Source organism: Ambystoma mexicanum, chromosome 9 (assembly GCF_040938575.1).
Source record: "Ambystoma mexicanum isolate Mex_15411 chromosome 9, UKY_AmexF1_1, whole genome shotgun sequence".
Classification (NCBI taxonomy): Eukaryota; Metazoa; Chordata; class Amphibia; order Caudata; family Ambystomatidae; genus Ambystoma; species Ambystoma mexicanum.
In genome coordinates this window covers 812,311,542-812,334,737 of record NC_090931.1, presented here as the reverse complement: position 1 = coordinate 812,334,737, position 23,196 = coordinate 812,311,542, and the positions used below count along the sequence as shown (strand labels likewise).

At 46.9% G+C, this 23,196-nt stretch overlaps 1 protein-coding gene across 3 annotated transcripts in view; it reads left to right on the top strand.

Annotated features, from left to right (window-relative positions):
- Positions 1-23,196, top strand: part of SATB2 (SATB homeobox 2) — a 444,828-nt gene that overhangs the window by 201,778 nt on the left and 219,854 nt on the right. For all 3 annotated transcript variants that reach the window (XM_069615807.1, XM_069615806.1, XM_069615805.1), the window contains one exon: positions 7,846-8,309. In XM_069615807.1, coding sequence (XP_069471908.1) covers positions 7,846-8,309 — 464 coding nt within the window. The remainder of the gene's footprint in view (positions 1-7,845; positions 8,310-23,196) is intronic.

Genomic DNA, 23,196 nt, shown 5'->3' with positions numbered 1-23,196 from the left:
GTATGGATCCATTTGTCCTGATAGCCGCACACCAGCACTGTGACATACATTCAGGTGCAATTTTCTCATGGTGTGCAATGTACAACTGGGTGAGGTCTTGTGTCACTCTGCAGATCTCTGACATCGGTGGGTATTCTATGCCAGCAGGCTCTGGCTCTTTGTGTGCTGTGGTTTGTAGTTCTGTCTTACTAGGCTGCACTGTGGCATGTGTAAATTGGCTCTAGTGAATTATTTTACTTTCACATTCCAGCTGGAAGTTTTTTTTTCCAAGCCTTTTTAAACCCACGATCACTGCTGATCTCTATTTTTAGTGCCCACAGGACCCCTATTGGCTGATCTCTGTGCTCTAGGAACTGGTATAGGCAACAGTCGTTGTCTTGCCCCAGAGATGTGCCTCCATGCCAGTCTGCCTTATTCCACTGCCTTTGCTTGCCATGCAATTCTGCCATGTGCTCTAGCACCTTGAAGCCTCTCATGTGCTAAATGTTATTACCAATAATGATCTCAAATACAAATAACCAGACTCAAACAGTAGGGCAAAGTACTACTTTATTATCAGCATAAAATAAAGTAGGGCAATCTGGTGAATAACAGGCAGTAATTTACACACACAACCCCAAATGCGATTATGCAAAGGTTTTATACCTCGAAGTGCATCATTAATGATGTTATCCTATTTGGCAAACTGAAGCCCATTGAAGGGAGGGATTGGTTAGGGGAACATATGTACCTATAGTATACATGACTGTTAATAACTTAATTGGCTGCCCCTTATCTGGTGGGCATGCCTCAAACTACCTCTAAATACGTATAATATTGATTATAGTGGAAAAAAAATGGCAGCGGGTTATGATATGATTGGTTATTTATAATGCGCTTAATACCCAGAAGTTTCTAAGCGCGGACCCAGGGATCGAACCTGTGTTGCTTCATGTCGTCTTGCTTCAAAGGCGAGCACGTTGCCCCTGATCTGAGGGTTGATCTCTTCAACATTGTATAGCATGTTGCTACATAGAACCTCTGATTGGTTGGCATGCTTTCCCAACCTTGGACTTTCGGTTCGTTTCAGCACATAAGCAAAACAAAACTTAGGTGCCGGAAGCAATGTCAGACTACTCCCCACTTTCCCAATTAGTCCATTGTCTCTCATCTGTCAGGCCCTAAGGTAAGGCTTCTCCTTTGTAGTTTACCTGGAAGCCTGCTCTCTGTTCTGGGACATTCAAGGGTGCGTGGGCACAATACTATCTTCGTTTGGGCTTAATGAATAGCCATTGTTTTCAACTTCTGAATCACATGTGAGGGGACCACAAATTTGACCATCTTGAACTTCTATTTACTGCTATTTCATTCAATTGTGCTGGGTGTCATTACACTTCTCGGCCTCTGGACACTTGCTCACTCCATCTTACATAGGTTTTCTGCATCTTTAATTGTCTAATACTTTGCTCTCGCAGATGTTTTCTCCTACGCTTAATGCAAGAGAAATATGTCTTACGCACATGGCTTATCATTTTGACACCCCTTGTGCCTTGCAATTATTCCTTGGAATAGCATCCTTGATCCCAAGCCAATAGACTCCTCTTTATTCCTCACACAAAGCTGTTTTTCCAGCGTCTCCTGACTCTGTAGCCCTGGTCGGCCTCTCAGGTAGCTTGAAAGGTTTGAATACGAGTTAGATGTTCATCTTCCCATCATGGCCGCTCTAACCATGTTATGCTTTCGTTGAAAGACCTTTCCACACTTCATAAAACGCACCACACTGGGTATTGGTGAAAGGTAGGTTGGTTTATTATATTGAATTGGAAATGCCCTTTACGGATGACACGTGTCTCGACACACCAGTGTCTTTATCAAATCAGGGCTGGTAACAATGCTAAATCTCAAATCAAAAGGTTTCAATTAGGTGAAACACACAGTCATGGGTTGAATCCCCCTCCTGGTCCGCTGAAGTCTCGGCGAGAGGGGGAGAGGGAGAAAGACGGAAGGGTAGAGAGGGAGGGGGAGAGAGGGAGGGAGAGAGAGGGGTGAGGGAGGGGGAGATGGTGAAAGGGAGAGGGAGGGGGTAGAGGGAGAGGAAGGAGGAAGTGGAGGGGAGAGGGATGAGGAGAAAGGGGTGAGGTAAGAGGGAGAGGAAAGAGGGGGAGAGGAACAGGAAGGGGGAAAAGGAGGGGAAGGGGAGAGGGAGAGGGAGGAAGAGGGGAGAGGGCAAGGGAGAGGGAAGGGGAGAGAGGGAACAGGTTAGAGGGGCGAGGGAGGGGGAGATGGAGAGAGGGAGAGGGAGGGGGTAGAGGGAGAGGAAGGAGGAAGTGGAGAGCGAGAAAGAGAGGGAGGGGGAGAGGGATGAGGAGAAAGGGGAGAGGGAAGAGGGAGAGGGGAAGAGGGAGAGGGGGAGAGGAAAAGGAAGGGGGAAAGGGAGCGGGAGGGTGAGGGAAAGGGAGGTGGGAGGGAGAGGGGGAGGGTAGGGAGAGGGTGAGGGAGAGGGAAGGGGAGATGGAGAGAGGGAGAGAGAAATGAAGAGGGGGAGAGAGAGACTCGCATGGCGCGGCTTGACCTGCTTCTAGGCATACCTCCATGACCTTTGTGGTGCTGGGCACAGGCTGCTGTCCAGTCTGTTGTTTGGCACAGGGAGTTGTTCAGTCTGTTACTGGGCAAAATGTTGCTCAGTCTGGTTCTGGCAGAAGGTGTTGTTATACCAAGTAATGGCACAGGGTGTTTCCAGCATGGAGTTGGCCACAGTGAGTTGGCCAATCTCCTGTTGGGCCCAGGGCGTGGCTCAGTTTGGAACTAGGTCAGGGTGACGGCCAATCTAATTCTGCAAACATTTGGGCCTTTACCAAAGCTCCCAAGTGCAAAGGTAAGGTGTAAAAGCCAGGTGTGTTTACTTTCACCCTCCTGGGCATTTTACAGCCATTTGGAGGCCGAGAAAGAGCATGAAACGGAATTAACATTTGTGCTGAGCATTCCCCGTCCACCCTTCAAGGGCACATGCTGAGCAGGGTGGTTTATATTACTCGTGGATGAGAGAGATATAAGTGTAATACTCATCTATGAATAATATCAAAGTTATGTCACTTTAATAGAATGTCCTTTGCTTGTGGAGTTCTGGAAAGTCTTGCCTGCTGCTGGCCAGCTGCCTCTCTATGTAGCGTCTTCATACGAGTTCATTGCAATCTTTTGCACACCTGCGAAGTGGTGGGGGCCTGGCAGGGTATGATTAAGATGAAAAGAATATGTATATCAGGTCTATGAAGTAAGTCCTTTGAAATGTTAAGGCACCTATGCATAGAGTCTGTTTAAGATATTAAATGAGTCCTAGGAAATTAAATGTATTTGTGTTTGTATTATCTTTCATGTATTGTAGATATGGATTTAAATGTAATGTGTTCTTTTAATTTATTTTTCAAATGGGTGCAAGCCTGTGGTGCTTGTCAGTCCTGTTAGGTGGGCCATGGTTAGGGGGTGGGTGGGAATGTTTTCTGATAGCATGGGTGCAGGCCCGGGGTGCATTCCAGTCCTTTTAGGTGGGCCATGGTTAGGGGGTGGGCGGGAATGTTTTCTGATAGCATGGGTGCAAGCCCGGGGTGCATGCCAGTCCTGTGAGGTGGGCCATGGTTAGGGGGTGGGCGGGAATGTTTTCTGATAGCATGGGTGCAAGCCCGGGGTGCATGCCAGTCCTGTTAGGTGGGCCATGGTTAGGGGGTGGGCGGGAATGTTTTCTGATAGCATGGGTGCAAGCCCGGGGTGCATGCCAGTCCTGTGAGGTGGGCCATGGTTAGGGGGTGGGCAGGAATGTTTTCTGATAGCATGGGTGCAAGCCGGGGGTGCATGCCAGTCCTGTGAGGTGGCCCATGGTTAGCCATGGTAAGGGGGTGGGCGGGAATGTTTGGCGATAGCATGGGTGCAAGCCCGAGGTGGAGTAGGGGCAGTGATGGCTTACCGGAATGCAATTTGAAGGCTTAAATCTCCTTCTTACTTGACTTTAGTATATGCAGTACATGCTAGCCAATGTTTGCACTGTTCTGCTCTGCGCGCGTCCCCACCCCCGCGCGCCATTGCATCAAGTTGGCGACTACATGCAAATTTGCGGTCATATAACTGTCAGTGATGTCACTTCCTGCATTTGGGCCCCCCGCCCCGGGAAATTCATAAGTCGGCTCCCCTGGTTCAAGTGTTACTGTTCAAAGAAACACATATTATAATTATATTATCATTAATTTATCACAAACTAAGACTCTCTTAGGTTGTAAAATGAAGCTTTTCCTCTGTCTGAGATTGTGCATTCCTGCCTGCCAGCCACAAAAAACCAGGACCACTGCAGTTTCCAATGGGAACATACTCTTGAGAAAGGGGGATAGAGCACCAAATACTGTGACAGTCCCAGCAAAACCGGGATGTCTGGTCACCCTAACTCTTAATAGCCGTGGATGCTCGGCCCTGCAGTCACACCCTCTTGCACAAGAGGGCACCAGACGTCACTGGTGTATTCTAGTATCAGTTTAATAAGATGACAGGCCCACGCTAGCCTTCGTTTTATGGGGCTGCCATTTCTTGGAGGACCTTTTCTTTAAAAACACAAGCAGCCCACGTGCCTAATAGCGCAGACGTCTCCGTGGTATATTGTGTGTACATTGCATGTATCGGGTCTAACATCCATGCCAACGTTATCCATTCGGGAGACACTAGTTCAGTCCTGGTTTTATCTTTGTTTTCTGGGACTTGTAGTCCTGGATTCCCCATTATAAACCGAGGACTACAAGTCCCAGCATGCAAAGTTAAAACCATGACTGGGCTAGTGTTTCTGGATTTGAATGGAAAATGTTAGCATGTATGGGGGAGTTTCCTATTATTGTCAAGTGGTGTTTCTTGGTTGCGCCTTCTGAAACTCATCTAGAACTAGTATTGCTTAGTCCAGTCTCTTGTTTTCTATGTGGAGAAACATTACTTTAGTGTTTGTGTTTATTTTTAGGCAACATGAATACAATACGGTTTTCAGTTTGTTTAGAATTGGCAACACCCGCCTTCTTTTGGGATCACGTGGACCAGAGTTGGTGTTACAGAATGCTTTCTATAGACATAAAACTATGCACACATCACATCACGCATGCGCCCCGCTGCGCCAGTCATTCTGCATGGCTGCTGTTAATGTGCTTGCTCACAGCTTGCCAGACACTTATAAAACTTCAAGTGCTTCCAAAACATAGAGTTGTGGTTTTGGAAAAGACCCGTAACAAATTTGCAGAGTTCTACAAGAATCGTTACCTGTCAAATGTCCTAAGGTTATTTCCCACTTACCTGTTTTTTCTTTGTGAAAAACCGTTCTTCCACGCAGTCTCTTTCCGACTTCTGATAGAAATAGTCACGAAGAGAGGACAGGCACGGGTACAAGGATCGCCAGTAGTGATCCTCTGGTTGGTAGAGAGGTGCTGAATGGCATTTGTATGTGGGAGTTCCATATGCAGATGAGGCCATCTCCCGTTACCCTAACACAGGGACTGCCACCAATGGCCCTCCAGATGTTTTGGACTACAACTCCCATCATCCCTAACCACCACAGTTAATAGCCAGATATCATGGGAATTGTCGTCCGAAACATCTGGAGAGCCAAAGGTTGCAGACCCCTACCCCTAGCACTTATCCCATTCCCATTCCCGTTCCTCATGCAACACAATCCTGAGATGGTATTTGACACAAAGTTACCATTTCACAAGCCAGGGGCCTAACATATAACTGGTTGTGTATCCCATCTTTCGGCCTTCTAGAGGCACAAGCCTGATATGTTGATGATTGTGCTACCGCTGACCTTGCAACGGGACTGGCCTGACATGCCAAGGCTCAGCTGGACTGCACCTACTATGACCGACACTAACCCATTTGCCTCCAGCCTTCCTGAGAGCACTAAAAGGGTGGGCTGTTTCTTTCCCTGCTCTTCTGTTCCACTGACCCCTGCCACACTTAACACAGTGGACGATCTAGACCTTGAAGATTGCAATGGGGTGGGAGTTCCACATCTAATACATGCTTCTCTGAGCAAAACTAGAAATCAGGTACCCAGACAGGCAGAGGGGCTATGTAAGCTGTAATGCTGTCATGTTTTTCTAAGGATTCATTCCATCACTCCCTGAGGAAGTGGACGAATTCCATGAAAGCTCGCAAATATGCAAAATAAATGACTTTGTTGGCCTTATTAAGGTATCAACTTGTTTCCTTTTGGATCAACATTCTATTCAACCCTGGACTGACAAAGTACAAGCAAACAGAACCTATATATACTGCACTGATGATCTCTAATGAGGGTGAACCCTGGTATGTGGTTGTCCTGGCAGCCTTGCACATGTCTGTCTTGCGTTGATTATGCTATGTTTAAAGTAGCACTGCCCTCTTAGACAAAGTCAATTTCCTGGAGAAAAGGTTGGCATTTGAGCTAATTTGCATACCCACAATGCCTTGCTGTTGTGGCTCAGAACTGGAGGTGAACTTCCAGCGATGGCTACTAGGTGGCGTTGTGGAATGTCTGACTTGACTCAAATGGACTATACCGCTAACGTTCTCTATCACTCACATTTCCTCATCCCTATCTTGCTGTCTTTTTTTGGCTTCTTGTCCTTTATATCTCTCTTTTGCAATCATGTATATATTTCTCTAGGTGTGCTTCTTTCTTTTGAGCTTTCTCTTGGTTTTAAATGTACTTTTCTTTTTTGCCCGCATCTCTTTTTCACCCCTATTCTCCTTATTTGCCATTCATAGCTCATGTTTAACCTTAGCTAATAAATAAAAGAAATGATGACACTTTTCCAACCAGATTTTGTTTGGGTAACTGGTGGCAGGGGGTGCAAAGATAATGGACGGGGTGTGTCAGACATGCTTGCGGTGCCTGACCTCTTGTACCAATGAGTTTACTTTCAAATCAAGATGTACTTGTCTTATCCAGTAAGTCCTTCACGGTGAAGCTCCCCTGCTAGGCCAGACTCAAAGGAAGCCCACATAGTGGTTCAGTGAACAGCAGGATGAACCCTTGGATGGAGAGTAGATGTTCCCAACCTGCGCTGCGCAGCGAAGTGGTCGCATGAGTCATGCTTGAAATGAATGTGTCTTCTTATGATTGCGCACCTGCTGTGAAGCTGCCACGCTTAGAGATTGGACGATTCCTTGTCACTCGGCCCCCATTTCCTAATTTACTCTGCTGGTGGCAGCCTTTCAGCATCAGCACCCCCACCAAGCGCCCGGTTGCCTAGCAGCACAGCGTCCTATGCCAGTCGTGAGATTGTGCCTGAGCTTCTGAGTCCTTCCGAGGAGACTGCCGAGTAGCCAAGTTCTGCAATGCAAGTTTAACCAGAGTTCTGGAAGCTACAGACCATCATGCCAGTGACAGTAAAAAAAAAGTCACGCCACTCATCTGTCTGATGATAATGTGTTGACATTCCAAAAGTAAACAGACTATTCTCTTGAGTGTGTAGAATACTGTTGTACTTTTTATTAGTGAATATGCATTCAATTATTCATAGGGAGCATGTAGTGGCGAGTGTCATCGAATAGGGTGTGGAACCTGTTAAGTTACTTATACTGAGCACCTGAGTTGGTCCAGGGAAACTCAGGTGCTCTTATTTTCCTAGACATAAACAGTAAATGCGTTCCAGTAAGTCATGGACACATGCAGGGAGCAGCATTGCCTGGGAAGCCACGGCGAAGCTGTGGGACATGTCTTGTCTGAGTTTATGGGTTGGCATGTACACAGGGAGATTGCATGGGTCTGCTGAGCGTTCCCTGCCATGGCAAGCCGTCTCCTTGCTTGTCCTGATCCTTCATCCAGTTCATTGTTCTAACAGAAGTGTCTCTCCTCCCCAACAGTTGAAAGGGAAAGCATTGCGGACTACTGCGTCCTTGGTCAGCGGCCTGCACACTTGCCAAATATGACTCAATTGGGCAACCTGAAGACAAGCGAGCAGTCTCCCCACAGCCCGCTGCACCACAGCGCCCCCATCAGGAGCCAAGTACCAACATTGCAGCCCCTCATGAGCCCGGGGCTGCTGTCCCCCCAGCTGAACCCGCAGCTCGTCCGGCAGCAGATCGCCATGGCTCACCTCATCAACCAGCAGATTGCCGTGAGTCGTCTCCTGGCTCACCAGCACCCGCAGTCTCTGAACCAGCAGTTTCTGAACCACCCGCCCATTCCCCGACCAGTTAAACCAGTAGAACCAACAAACTCATCTGTGGAGGTTTCGCCGGATATCTACCAGCAAGTGCGGGATGAGCTTAAACGAGCCAGTGTGTCGCAGGCTGTCTTTGCACGCGTGGCCTTCAACCGGACGCAGGTAAATTACCTCTGGCTTCTGATTTTTTCACAGCTTCTCATGATCCCTTTTTAGACAATACACAGGTAAAATACTGGTCGTCTATGTACTCGCTCTAACTGTACAGGGGTGTTGGGGAGCAACCAGCCAGATGTAAACCTCTTTACCCCTTCACCGCTCTCCAAACACTAGCAAATGCGACAGACCATCTAGTCGCTGAATAGTTGACAGCTTTTCCTCCCAATAGTTATGCTAGTTATAAAGTGCAACACATAACCCTGATCTGGAGTTAGGTGCTGAAAAGCGAGAACCCGGCACTACATCTGTCTGGTTGCTCCCCGACACCACTGGAAAGTCCATTGGTAAAATGCCATTTTTCAGACCTTTTCTGAATTTGGCTGCAAGATGAAACTGGAAGGGAATGGCAGAATTGAAGACTGTTTTGATGCCTCGAATGAGACCCTCTGGCCTCCACACCACACATGGCTGGATCTGAGCAATGTGCAGGGGGTGGATGAACACAGCAAGGGAGCAGGACCAGCTTAAGGAACACATTTCCTTAAATGCTGGCCCAGAGAGATAGCAGCAGCTTCTGCACCTTGTCCATGTTGCCCTGTAAACTCTTCCCCTTTGGCCCTAGTAGCCAATGGAGTTTGGGGCAGCTGGATGATGTGCAAAGATGGCGCCGTCAATAGCCCGCCCCTGGCACTCAGGAGACTGAAGGCTCTCGGTTGTGTTGGCAGGCCAAGTAGTCAGATTTTAAAGAATCGATTCCGGTTTGGAGCAAAGAGAGCAAGAAGAACGTGGTTGAGACGTTCTGGTGGTCAGGGAGACAAGGGAAGCGTGTCTTATGATCTTCAAGGTGGAACATGACAGATTTCAAAAGGTATCCAATTTTAAGAGTACAAACCAAATCAATATTCCAGACGTTCAGGCAGTAGCACTGAAAGAGTATTCACATTGTTACGGATTGGTTTTCCCTGGGGGTGCATGGGTACTGGAGCCACATACCTGGCGCCCCTGGTAAATTCATCCCTTTGCTTGTTGCGCTAAGAAATGAGAAGGAATCTTGAATCGACATTAACGTTCCGCCACTTTTCAAATGTTCTGGAGTGCAATGATGGTCAAGTCCATCTTCTGGCCACCTATCAAAACTAATGCACAATCAGGGGCTGAAATGCTCTGGTCTCTGGGTCCCCTCACTTACCGCGTGCAAGGTAGTCTGCCTGCGTGTCCTCCATCTTTTACTGAGACTGATTTAATCCTCTGCAGCGCCCCACACGTGTCCCATTGGCTATTTCTTTTGTCCTTCATATACATCAGTAACCTGCCAGCCAAGAGCTCCCCTCAGATCTCAGAGATCTGCCTTTCCAGGCTGAACCCCGCTCTATGTAGATCAAAGCGTGAGCACACATTGCCTTTATAATTGGACATGTACCCCTCATGCCCCCATGTTCCGTTCTATGTCTCTGTAATCCTTTGCCTATACATCGATTCCTCTAAAACCAAACAACCCTGGCCCAGCAGGATATCTCAGGGTCCACAGGTTCAAATCCTGCTCCCACGCCTAGACTAGAGATTGTTTGCCGGCTTAAGTGTGTTATAAAAGATTAATTACATTTAGGAGCTCAATGCATTATCATCTTCTCACTATATGCAGCCTGGCTTCTGGCTACAGATCTAATGGCCATTTCCCTATAGTCTTAACATCTTTAGGTTCTCCTGTGTCTATCCCAATCTTGCAAAGTCTAGATGTAGAGTCCTCATGTATGTGTTCCTTCTGTAATTGCTTTATTTGGGTTATTGTCATACACATCAGGGTCAATGTGAATCCAACTATAATAAACACCTGTGCTCTCCTACACGGGATCTTAGTTATTTTTTGATGTAATAATTCTGTACAGAGATTGCCATGTAACCTTCTTCTTCCTTGGTTAACTATGTCTCTAACCCACCTCATTTTCAGGATATATTTTACTGTTGTGTTTAATCCAGAAGCAAATGCGTGGGAGGGTGGAGGGTGGGGGAACGAGTTACCCCTAAGTAGTGTATAGAGTCACTGAAGTGCCCATTTCCAGCTAGGTCCATGATAACCCTAATGAAACCCTTAGTGTTTTCATTGGGCAGGCCAGTGTCCCCCAATTGCAATTCTAATTAAGTGATTGGTGCATCAGGGGAAATGATCGCCTCATGCAGCGTACGCAGCTGCGCTCCATCTGAGGGATCCTCATTGTATCCAAGGATCTGGGCCCGGCTGCTTTACAATAATCCATCACATTTGGAAGATCCAGCCCCATCCCCTTCCTGTAATTTTGTTAGAATCTTATAGGAGCTTTGTCATCCCAGATGAAATTATTAGTTAACGACTGTAGCTTTAAAAAATATGGGGAGACAAAGCAGAAAAGAGTAGAGCAACTACAGATTTTGAGGAAGGATGACATTTTTGCTAATCTGCTTATTCCCAACAGTGACAGACCAGTTTCAGCCAATTATTATAATTTTTCTGTATCTTATCCATCCTTGAGAGACACTTTTTTCTTTTTTTATAATATACCCCTAGTCCCCAATCCTTTCAAAAAATTATGTCCAACTATATGATACTAAGAGCTTCTATTGGCAAATATAATCGTTTGTTCCAATGTATATACAGACTTTTACCCAGATTAAGGGAGTTGTCCGAAGCTCCCCAAAAGGCTGCACTAATCGGGTGTAAATGATGAGGGTCATCCTCATATGTCCGCAATAGCAAAACCAAATCATCCGCATGAAGAATACATTTGGCTCAAAATTCCCATCGATATCGAAACCCAGTTGTAATTGGTTATTCATAACGTGCTTAATACCCAGAGGTTTCGAAGCATGGATACGGGTATCAAACCTGTGTTGCTCCGCGTCCTTTTTCTTCCAAGGTGAGCACGTTGCCCCTGAGCTATCCTCCCAAGAGTCATTTTTCCCAGTCACTGTCATTTCCACCAATGGGTCTATGCAGCCCTACAATGTCCTTCCTCTGATCCCATAGTGTGTCTGGACTTTCTAATTAACAACCATTCTCGCGGATTGTTGGTTATATATTCTCTTCCGTGTGCCAAACATGCAGTGCCTACCCCATTCTGACCATAGCAGTCCATAAGAGATGACCCTGCTTTTTTTATATTCTATCGAGGAAAACCATGGGGTTTCAAGGAGACAGGGTCTACCTGTACAATTTCCAAAGGAACCAGACCAAAGAGCAGAAGTTCCTCCCCTCTTGGCGCAGTCCTCCCATTTCTCCTACTCATTAAAGGGGGGGGAGGGGAGGTGCGCCTAACTATTCCCGCAGTTCCTGTGCCAATGGTTGGAAATTGATGTGAGTGATGTTTGTGTGCTGAAATATGAATCCCTATTTGTGGGTTTGTGTGGGATCACTGGGGAAGCTTGTCTCTCAGACATGCGGTTGCAGTTCTGGTTGCGAAGGAAGCTTGCACAGCTGCTTCCTTTCTTGCACATATACTAATGGATGCTTTCTCGGATACTGTTCAGGGGTGCTGCTAGGTCTGGAAAAGATGCGGGGCTACGTTAATGTCGGGACTGTCAGTGACTCAGGGCTAGCTAGCCTTTGGGTTGTAGCCCCTGAGCTTCTATCCAGTTTTACAACCAAAATACCTGGGGCTATAGCCCCCCACCTCCAGTTCCTGTTAGCAAGGCCTCTGATGCTGTCCCTGCTGTACCTGTCCTGTTAGAGTGGGGATATGTGCAGGGCTCTTGCCCACGCAGATCTACTGAGTGCGAGAGAGGCACGGAAAAACAAAGCTTCCTGGTTTTTTGGTGGAGGCACTTGCAGCGCTGCTGCCAATTATGTCGCTGCTTTTTGTGGGTCAAACAAACTAAAGTGTGAGGGAAAAATGACCCAGCTATCACTAGCCCTGCCGACGCCATGTCATTTCTGTTATTAAAAGGAGCTTGACCTGCTTTTGCTCATGCTGTGACTGATAGGTTTCTGTAAGGGAAATGTGCCCTGACGATGCTGACCTTTTCTTTGTAAGGGAAATGGAGAAACCTTGCATTGCCTCCCCTTTGTCCCAACCATTCCTTTTGGGTAGCCTGTCCCGTGAGAAGGAAGATTGCACTGCTGCGGCTCATGCTGTGCATATTATGCCTGTGTTACAGAAGCCTGTGCTGTCCCTGTAGGGTAGCCTGTCCTGTGGGAAGGAAGCTTGCACTGCTGCTGCTCATGCTGTGCATATTATGCCTGTGTTACAGAAGCCTGTGCTGTCCCTGCAGGGTAACCTGTGCCGTGGGAAGGAAGCTTGCACTGCTGTTGCTCATGCTTTGCACATTATGCCCCTGTTACAGAAGCCTTCCCTGCAGGGTAGCCTGTCCCGTGGGAAGGAAGCTTGCACTGCTGCTGCTCATGCTGTGCATATTAAGCACATGTTACAGAAACCTGTGCTGTCCGTGCAGGGTAGCCTTTCCTGTGGGAAGGAAGCTTGCACTGCTGCTGCTCATTCGGTGCATATTATGCCAGTGTTACAGAAGCCTGTGCTGTCCTTGCAGGGTAGCATGTCCCGTGAGAAGGAAGCTTGCACTGGTTCTGCTCATTCTGTGCATATTATGCCTGTCTTACAGAAGACTGTGCTGTCCCTGCAGGGTAGCCTGTTCCGTGGGAAGGAAGCTTGCACTGCTGTTGCTCATGCTGTGCACATTATGCCTGCGTTACAGAAGCCTTCCCTGCAGGGTAGCCTGTCCCGTGGGAAGGAAGCTTGCACTGGTTCTGCTCATTCTGTGCATATTATGCCTGTGTTACAGAAGCCTGTGCTGTCCCTGCAGGGTAGCCTGTCCCGTGGGAAGGAAGCTTGTACTGCTGCTGCTCATTCGGTGCATATTATGCCTGTTACAGATGAATGTGCTGTCCATGCAGGGTAGCCTGTCCCGTGGGAAGGAAGCTTGTACTGCTGCTGCTCATTCGGTGCATATTATGCCCCTGTTATAGAAGCCTTCCCTGCAGGGTAGCCTGTCCCGTGGGAAGGAAGCTTGCACTGCTGCTGCTCATTCGGTGCATATTATGCCTGTTACAGATGAATGTGCTGTCCATGCAGGGTAGCCTGTCCCGTGGGATGGAAGCTTGTACTGCTGCTGCTCATTCGGTGCATATTATGCCTGTTACAGATGAATGTGCTGTCCATGCAGGGTAGCCTGTCCTGTGGGAAGGAAGCTTGCACATTTGAATGTGCCCTGCAGGTGTGGGAATAATGCTCTGCTGATCACCGTCCTGTGCTTGTCCTGGGCGTGAAGGAGATTGCACGCTTGCTGTACAGGCAGACGCGGCCTTGCAGTGTTGCAGACCGCGTTCAGTTTCTTTCCTGCGTTACCGGGAAGTGAAGTGTGCACTGCTCCTTACCAAGCTGCCCCGTGTGAGGGAAACCTGGAGAGAGCCAGTGCTTGAAGTGGAAAAAAGAATGGGCAGATATTCACCAGTTTAGATTAAACTGGGCGGCGGCTCAGTATCGGCAGGATCCAAAGCTGCTGCCTGCTGCCCGGTTACCCACCCCATTTCTATTAATCTCACTATTTGCCCTCTCCAGGTGTGTAGCTCTCCATCTGACTCACTTTCTATGTGCGCCTCAGACTTTTTGTCTCGCTCTTCATGATCCTCACTATGTCCCACCCAACCCTACGCTCTCGGCCTCTCTTTTACTCTCTGTGGAACTCTTATTTTTTTCCAAGTCTGGGCCTTGGGAGCATGGCACGCGGAAACATCTCAGTCAGGTCCATGAAGCAATTAGCAGATGGGCGTGGAACACAACCAGTTGCTCCACAGATTCTCAACCTGAGAACATCTCCTAAACACGGGAATTTGCAAGCAGTGCTGGCTGACGGCGAAGAGACCATCATATCAAAATTCCTACACTCAAGATCAACAAACAACAGAAGTAACAAGGGATGCCAGGAATATCTAAGTACTATGATCTGGCCTGGATAGAACCCAAATATTTATATTGACATCAAAGGTCATAGTACTGGTGTTTTTATGTGGTAAATTCAGGCGTAGTCTACTCATCTACATAGTCACAATATCATTGCGACTCAAAAACACTTGTAAGGAATCGTGTCTTTCAATAACCATGTAATGAGATGAAAAGCATTCAATTCAACCCAATAGAAACTCTCTCATAATTCAACATTTTTATTAACATGTAGAAAAAACATTATAAAAGACTGGTCTTGTTATTATAAAAAACAATCACAAATGTCAGTATCAATACATTCATCAGCCAATCCATCAAATTAATAATTCGACTGGTAAAATACATCATTCCCATCTAAAACCACAACAATCCACACCCCAACCACACTTCATTCATACTCAAACAATTCACCAATACTCTCAATTATAACATCTAATTCATCAATATAAAACAATCATACTAAAATACAATAATACAACTTCAAGTCCATTACAAATATGAACAATAAGTTTGTTACAGCTGAGCCACCGTTAATTATGCGGTCTATTCTCGTACAGAAAGCTCAAACTCGTATTTATCAAAGCTGTTTACAAATAACAATACACTCCCCGACCCGACATGTTTCTTTCTGTGCAAATCTTGTTCAACAGAAATTCTTCAAGGGCACAAAGGTCCAGCGTTGTCAAGTGGAAAGTCGATGGAAATAGGAATTTGTAGACTACACCAAAAGCTCACAGTATCTCTCTTGTAAAGGTCTTTGCTGGTTGTACTAGTTTTCACCAACCAAGATGGTACACAATTACCACTTGAAAAGTGGTGCACGGTACTCATGGGGGCAGGCACAACTGTATAGAACCCGTATGTTCATCAGGGCGAATCCTCTAACACCTTAATCAAAAAGGTCTGTCCCATCCGCGTAAATGCATCTAGGGAGAATGCCTCAAATAGAGTCTCTTCTCAGGAGGAGAAAAAACGTCATCCGAATCAGTGCTGTCCAATTCAAGTCTGAACAATTCACGATTCTTTGTTCCGAGGAACATCCTGCGTTCTTCGCCGCAATGGTTCTGTGAGCCGAAACTCAAGATGAAACATGGCCAGGCCCATCCCAAACCACCCTCACCCCTGTGTGTGATCCCTCGCTCGCTGACCTTACATTTACTCCTACTCAATGTCCTTGATTTAAGGTTCAACAACCAGAAGACAGCTTCGTTTCAGACTGCGGAGTTCTTTTGTATAATCCTTGTGCTTTCCCTGCTCATTCTGAGGATTCCTCTAGGGTATTCTGCCTGACGTTCATGCCGCTGTGCTCGTGCGTAAGTTCTGACGATCCAGTACCCCAGCGGAAAATGCCTTGGTACAGAAAACGGACACATGCTGAAAATGTCACCCATGTTCAAATCAAGCTCCATACTAAAACGGGGCTCAAGTTGAGAATATAGTCTATGCTGAATGTATCCAAATGCTGAACATGCTTCCTCTTTGAAAAGGCCCCTGCTTTGCACAACCCCTAAGATGAAAAGCTCCATGCCTGGAATGCAACCTCTAAGATGAAATACTCCATGCCTGGAATGCAACCCCTAAGATGAAATGCTCCATGCCTGGAATGCAACCCTTGGGATGAAATACTCCATGCCTGGAATGCAACCTCTAAGATGAAATACTCCATGCCTGGAATGCAACCCCAAAGATAAAATGTTCCATGCCTGGAATGCAACCCCTAAAATGAAATACTCCATGCCAAGAATGCAACCCCTGGGATGAAATGCTCCATGCTGGAATGCAACCCCTAAAATGATATACTCCATGCCAGGAGTACAACCCCTAAAATGAAATGCTCCATGCCAGGAGTGCAGCCCCTAAAATGAAATACTCCATGCCAGGAGTACAACCCCTAAAATGAAATACTCCATGCCTGGAATGCAACCCCTAAAATGAAATACTCCATGCCAGGAGTGCAACCCCTAAGATGAAATACTCCATGCCAGGACGCAACCCCTGAGATGAAATACACCATGCCAAGAATGCAACCCCTGGGATGAAATGCTCCATGCCTGGAATGCAACCCCTAAAATGATATACTCCATGCCAGGAGTACAATCCCTAAAATGAAATGCTCCATGCCAGGAGTGCAGCCCCTAAAATGAAATACTCCATGCCAGGAGTACAAACCCTAAAATGAAATACTCCATGCCTGGAATGCAACCCCTACAATGAAATACTCCATGCCAGGAGTGCAACCCCTAAAATGAAATGCTCCATGTCAGGAGTACAACCCCTAAGATGAAATACTCCATGCCAGGAATGCAACCCCTGGGATGAAATGCTCCATGCCTGGAATGCAACCCCTAAAATGATATACTCCATGCCAGGAGTACAACCCCTAAGATGAAATGCTCCATGCCAGGAGTGCAGCCCCTAAAATGAAATACTCCATGCCAGGAGTACAACCCCTAAAATGAAATACTCCATGCCTGGAATGCAACCCCTAAAATGAAATACTCCATGCCAGGAGTGCCACCCCTAAGAAGAAATACTCCATGCCAGGAATGCAACCCCTGAGATGAAATACTCCATGCAAAGAATGCAACCTCTGGGATGAATACTCCATGCCAGGAATGCAACCCCTGAGATGAAATACTCAATGCCAAGAATGCAACCCCTGGGATGAAATACTCCATGCCTGGAATGCAACCCCTAAAATGAAATGCTCCATGCCTGGAATGCAACCCTTGGGATGAAATACTCCATGCCTGGAATGCAAGCCCTAAGATGAAATGCTCCATGCCTGGAATGCAACCCTTGGGATGAAATGCTCCATGCCTGGAATGCAACCCCTAAAATGAAATACTCCATGCAGGAGTGCAACCCCTAAAATGAAATACTCCATGCCAGGAGTGCAAGCCCTAAGATGAAATGCTCCATGCCTGGAATGCAACCCTTGGGATGAAATACTCCATGCCTGGAATGCAACCCCAAAGATGAAATGCTCCATGCCCGGAATGGCCCTTTTTGCTCTATTTGAAATCCTCTTCTCCATGTTTGACATCTTCCCAAGATTTAGTTTGCTCTGACCTAGTCCATCCTTTCCCTTCACTTTCCTGACTTCTTGCCTGAACTTCCCCTGGTTATTTGGTTGACCCTTGTTGGACCTTTTGGACTGTGCCATCAAGCCGAACGAACACCCTCAAAATCCCAATAAAGTATTGTGATGAACAAGCTGACTCTTATGTCATCTTCTCGTGCCTTGCATAAAGAATGTTAATGTCCTGACCTCTCAGCAATGAGCTGGTCAAACTCCCTGTTAATGTGATTGTAACATGAATGTGTCAAATTGCTGTAAATGCCTTGGGCCCTGGTAAAATACTTGCCCTCTGATACTAAAGACTATGTGCCAAAGTGTCTGCAGATGGTATAAATCGGCTTATGACTGGGGCCTGAATGTTTCAAACGGGAGTATACATATTTTGGGGTGCATGCACTGGCACAAAGCATTGGCAGGCTTCACCCTGCACCAAGCAGGCACAATCCATGTGCAAAGTCACACACAACTGCCTCTCCCACATTGCCCCCCCTACCTATCAGAGAAGATCTTTCCTATCACATCGGCTAGACCCATTCGCTCACACCATGCCAACATGATGCACGTCCCCACCTTCAAAAGTACCAAATTTGGAGGCTCCAGCATCCAACATCTAGTGCCCACACACTGGAATGCCCTGCCCACAGCACTCAGAAACAAAGCATCATACACGGTCTTCTGCAAAGCCCTTAAAAGCAAACTAACTAAACTGTAGTTGTTCAATAGCCGTCACATTGTTCCACTGTGACCAAGGAACACACTCCCAACCCAATCTGTTAACATGTATCTCGAATGTATGCCTGTATTCATGAATGTCTATTACTTTCGTCACTGTCATTTTTCTGTACCACTCTCGCAACTAAGTAAGCCTACTGCAACAGCTCTGCGATGCCTAAGGGCCGTTTGTGCGCTTTACACATGAAAATAAATAAATAAATAAAGTGAAGGAAGGCACAATGTACTGCTTTCGCTACATATGTTGAGTCACCAGAGACCAGGGGTCTGTAGGCCTCCTGGGTACTGTTGACTGCTCTTCTGATCCGTGCATCACACTGTGAAATTGTTCCGCCATTGTGACCCCGGTCCATTTAGGGATGCAGGATCATAACAGCTGGTGCTGTCCAATAAAAACACAGAGAATGAAGAATGAACCAATGGTGGACCGCCTGCACAGTCTTATATGCTTGGCTCGCAAAGTCACAACATAACATATATTGATTAGGCAGATATCTGGACAGCACAGCTATGCACGCCTGGCAGTGGGCAAAAAACATTGCAAATTACAGATCAAAGACAGCAGTCTGTCATGACTGGTAACATGGATGAAGTCATTGGTGATCTGGGGAGAAATGATGCAGTGAAGGTGGGCAGAGCTACCACTGGACAGCACAGGATGCAGCAGGCTGGACACGGCAGGAGACACACAGGATGCAATGCAGCCTGACACAACACCACTCAGGGGTGACAGGTAGCTTGTCTTAGTAGAGCTGATGCGGCCCAGCGTGGCACGGCTGACAGGTGACCGTGTATCCCATGGCAAATTCTGCCTTGAATTCACTTCTTTACAGAATCATTTTATGTGTTAGATACTGACAGTTACAAACAAAAAAGACAAAAAACAGAAAAGACGTTAATCTCAATTTTAGACTACAACAATTGCTTGAAATGTCCATCGCTTTTACTTGTGAGCAAACAAAGCACGTGCACTTCAAAGCTCACAATCATTGCCCTCTATGTTTCAGTGGAAGGCATGGTTTTACTTACAAACACACAGCATTATGTGGCTTTTTCACCACCTGAACTGCGAATTAGGTTGCTTGACCAGTAAGAACCCCCCCCCATACCCCGCACATGCACACAGACCAAAACGGGACCTTCCCTGGGTCAACCATGCGTGATGGTAAACAGCCTCGCAACTTCTGTTCAGGGCGTCATGTGCTCCTGTTTAAGGGCACGAGCAAGACCGTCCTGTCCTGTAAATGCTGGTGCTGCCTCAGTTTTAACTTGGGCAGGCGGCCTGTTAAGAACACTGACAGGGCTTTCGCCTCGGCAGGCAGGCATGATGGAATGGGACGCAGAGGGCGGGTGAGAAGGGAGGCGCGAGTGACCACAGCTTCACAGCAAGGACTATGGGAGCTATCGCGGTTATAGTATGTGAAATGCTTTGTTTTTCACTCGTGTATTTGAGTACCAGCACTGTCCTTCAGCTTGGAAAATTCCTGGTACTCAATATGGGAAAAAAGTAGAAGTGCCGTCCCCGGCTATGACTGACCCATTTACAAAACTGGAGATAACATTCCGAGGCTGCTCTTATCTCTGTCACAACTCTTCTGTTTGTGAGGGTAGATCGATCTGCTGCTGTCTATGGTGGATCTGTCTTTTGTGTGAGTGAGGTTGCCTCCCTTCTGCTTGCTCTGTACCCTTTCTGTACGGAAGGGAAGGTTGCACACCTGATGTCTGCACTCCATCTCCTGAAAGAGTGAGGGTATTTGTGCTGCTGTCTAGGCTCTGTCTATTGCATGAACAAGAGATGAATGCTCAGCTGCTGCTTAGATTATGGTTGTACTATTCATGTTTGTTTTCTGAGGGAAGCTTTTATTGCCGCTGCATGTACTGTACCTTTCCGGTGTATGCATGACGCTTGATCTCCTGCTGTATCTTGTATGCATGAACCTTGCTGTGACAAATCTAATTCTCTGGTATCTCTGGTCTAGGAGTGAATATCGGTTTCTAAGCCTTCAATCAGCCCCACAAATCGAATACACCATAATGGATCCGAACAGATTGAATTAAACAAGCATACAATTACAATTATAAACCTCCTTGTCCAATTTTGGTAACGTGGACGGAACTACAGGCTTATCTCCTCTTAAGGTCGTGGACCATTGGTTATTTGCAACACAGCAAAAATACAATTATTACCCAATTATAAAAGGAGTGTCCACTCAAGGTTGTATACACATATCTACTTTTTTTATTATCACAACAGACAATCTAACAATATTACGAAATAGAACCCACCCTCTAAAGGAATTCAGAGGACAGACAGTTTGAAAGAAGGAAAGGGGATGCACCGTGGATACTGATAGCAGTGTAGTCGGTATGGTTAATACCCACAACAATTTGTTAAGGTTACTTGGCTTCACCACAAAGGGTCTTAAAATGTCTCTGGGGCCTTCTGGGAAGGACAAGGGAGACAGAACGACAATGTACCTTTTGCTGTCGGTGTTCTTGGTGCTCGACAGGGTCAAGTCAGCTTCAGGGAACCTTGTATGCTTCTGTGACAGAGCTCGAGGCGGGAATCAGCTGGGGGTATCATGCAGCAAGACTGTTCGGCGATCGAAGCTTCACGAACGGCTGCAGGCTGGCCTACACGGTGCTCGGTGTCAGGAATCATTGTCTCAGTGCTTATCAGTGGTTCTGAAACACTGGTGGAGACATTTTGGATGTCTTTAAGCAACCGCATGTTGACAACGGTCAGGGTTACAGTCAGTTGTGTATCGAGGTACTCGACTGGTTCAAAAATGTCCTTTAAGGCGGACGGCGTAGATTAGTTTTCATTGCACTTCTCCCTGCTTCTTCAATTGGCTTGTGTCATCCTTTAAGTCGGACAGCCATCAGCGGTGGAGTGTGTTACGGGTAACTGCCTAGTCCTTTGTTTCAGGTTCAGCAACCTCCTTCCTGGCACTTGCTATGCAGGAATTGTGCTGCAGAGCCTCACAGGGCACGCTGTGTTCAGGCTCGGTACCGGTCCTGGAGCGGCTGGAGGGTGCTCTGAGTTCTTTTATCCCTCTCTTCCTTGGAAGAAGTTTAAGGGAGGGATCTTGCTTCCCTCTTTGGATGTTCCTGGCCTTCCTTCACTGGTGGAAGATGTAAGACAGACTTTACCTTCAGTTAAGGTCCAAGGTTATGATATGATATGATATGATAGTTTATTTATATAGCACCTATACACAATGTGTTTCAAAGCGCTTCAAGGCAAGGGAGGGAACAAGGGAAAATACAACCACATTCTTACAGGCCATGAACAGTAAGGATGTGAAATTAACTATCGTACTCGGCCTGACGACATTTCAGATAGTGCAAGAGCCAAGACATAGATAAGGAAGGGAGGGGGAGAGTGGGAAGGAAATGGAAACAGACAGGCGACCACCGTACTAGGCCTAACAACATTTCTGGTAGAGCCGGAGAAAAACAAAAGGTGAGGGAGAGGGGTGCAGACAGGGAGGGGAGGAACAAAACAAGCGATTATCATACTAGGCCTGACGACATTTCAGATAGCGCTGGAGGGATGGCGGGGAGGAAAAAAACAGTAATGGGAGGGTGGAGGAAACAGACGAGGTTGCTATCATATTAGGTCCAGGGACAATTCCGATAGAGTAAGTGCATAGAAGAAAGTAAGGGGAGGAGATAGGAAAAGGGAGAAGGGAAAGGGGGAGAGAACAGAGAGTAAGCAGTCAAAAAGAATGGAGAAGCAAGAGTGGAGAGCGAATACAATTTCAGAAGTCAGTAGTAACACATAATGTTGCAAGCCAGGATACAAGATCAAGATGGGAACAGCATGATTCAGGGCCACCATGAGTACAAGATGCAAAGGAAGTCCAGCATGAGAGTTGAGAAAGAGTGACGCACCGTGAATGAATGAAGTCCATAAAAGTCAAATCCAGCACTGGCCACAAGACGGTGATGGTGAAGGAAGGCACCAGGTGGCCGGGGCTTGCTAAGTGGTGAAAAAGAGCAGCAGGCAGGAAGGCATCAGGTGGGTGGGGCTTAGTTCTTCTTTCTTAATTCTTGTGAAACCTTCCGATGATCTGCTTAAAGAGGGGCTCCAGCCCTCTTTCAGAGACAAGTGGGCCACAGTGATTGGTAGAGGCTGAGCCTACCTCAGTGAACCAATCCTGGGGCCCCTACCAACAATCTTCTGTATGCGGGAGGTCATTACCTTAGTTCTTTGCAACAGGAAAGGTAAATGGGTGAAAACAGGAACAAGGTGTGCCCCGAACTAAAATGGCAGAATCTTTCTTTCAACAGAAGGAGCTCTGGGCTCACTCCCTTGTGACACTAAGTCCCACCCATCTTCTTGTCTGTTGTTTACAAAGAGTGTCTCTGGTTAATGGTTCTCACTGTGTGGTCCCTGTTAAAGCAGCAGGCCTCCCATGAGACTCTCTGGCTCCCCGGAGATACTCTGGCTCCTGCAATCCACATTCTTGTACCTTATGAATGGGGTCCCCTAGCAGGGTGGCCTTCTGTAAACAATAGACCCAGACATGACAGTTCACTGCCCTTGATACTGAGAGGCGAGGGCTGGCTTCAGGTTGACACAGTTGCATATGAACGGCGGCTGGCTTTCTGGTTTACTTTGTTATCTTCTGCAGCCAGGCCCCCAGGGGCCTGTTTCAAGTACTTTCTGTTGATATGTTAATTGCTGCCACCAGCTGCAGGACTTAACAAAAGAGCAAGAGAGCTCATGGAGCCATCGTCAGTTAATCAGTCTGACCATGGCAGGGGGAAGGTTAGTCCTCCCCCTTCCTGGTGATGACATGGTGCACTCCTCGACTGTCATATTCCAACTTAATATGACAGGGGCGGACGGTGCCTGTAGGTATTGTCCAGCCCAGAGTACACAGGTCTACGCTTTGTCGTGATGTGAGCATATGAAATGTCTGTGGATTAACCCCCCATATTTTCCCCAGGTTGGCCTACCATCATTCCATTTAATAAAAAATGTCAAAAGCCCTGGAAAGCGAACACCCACGATGCTGATGGTCGAATTCCGCACAGCATCACCTTGATTTTCAGGGTTTTTGCATTAAACATAGCAGTCTCTTTCAATCAGGTTTTATACATTTGGTTATGATAATGATGTGTTATTTATCTAGCTCTT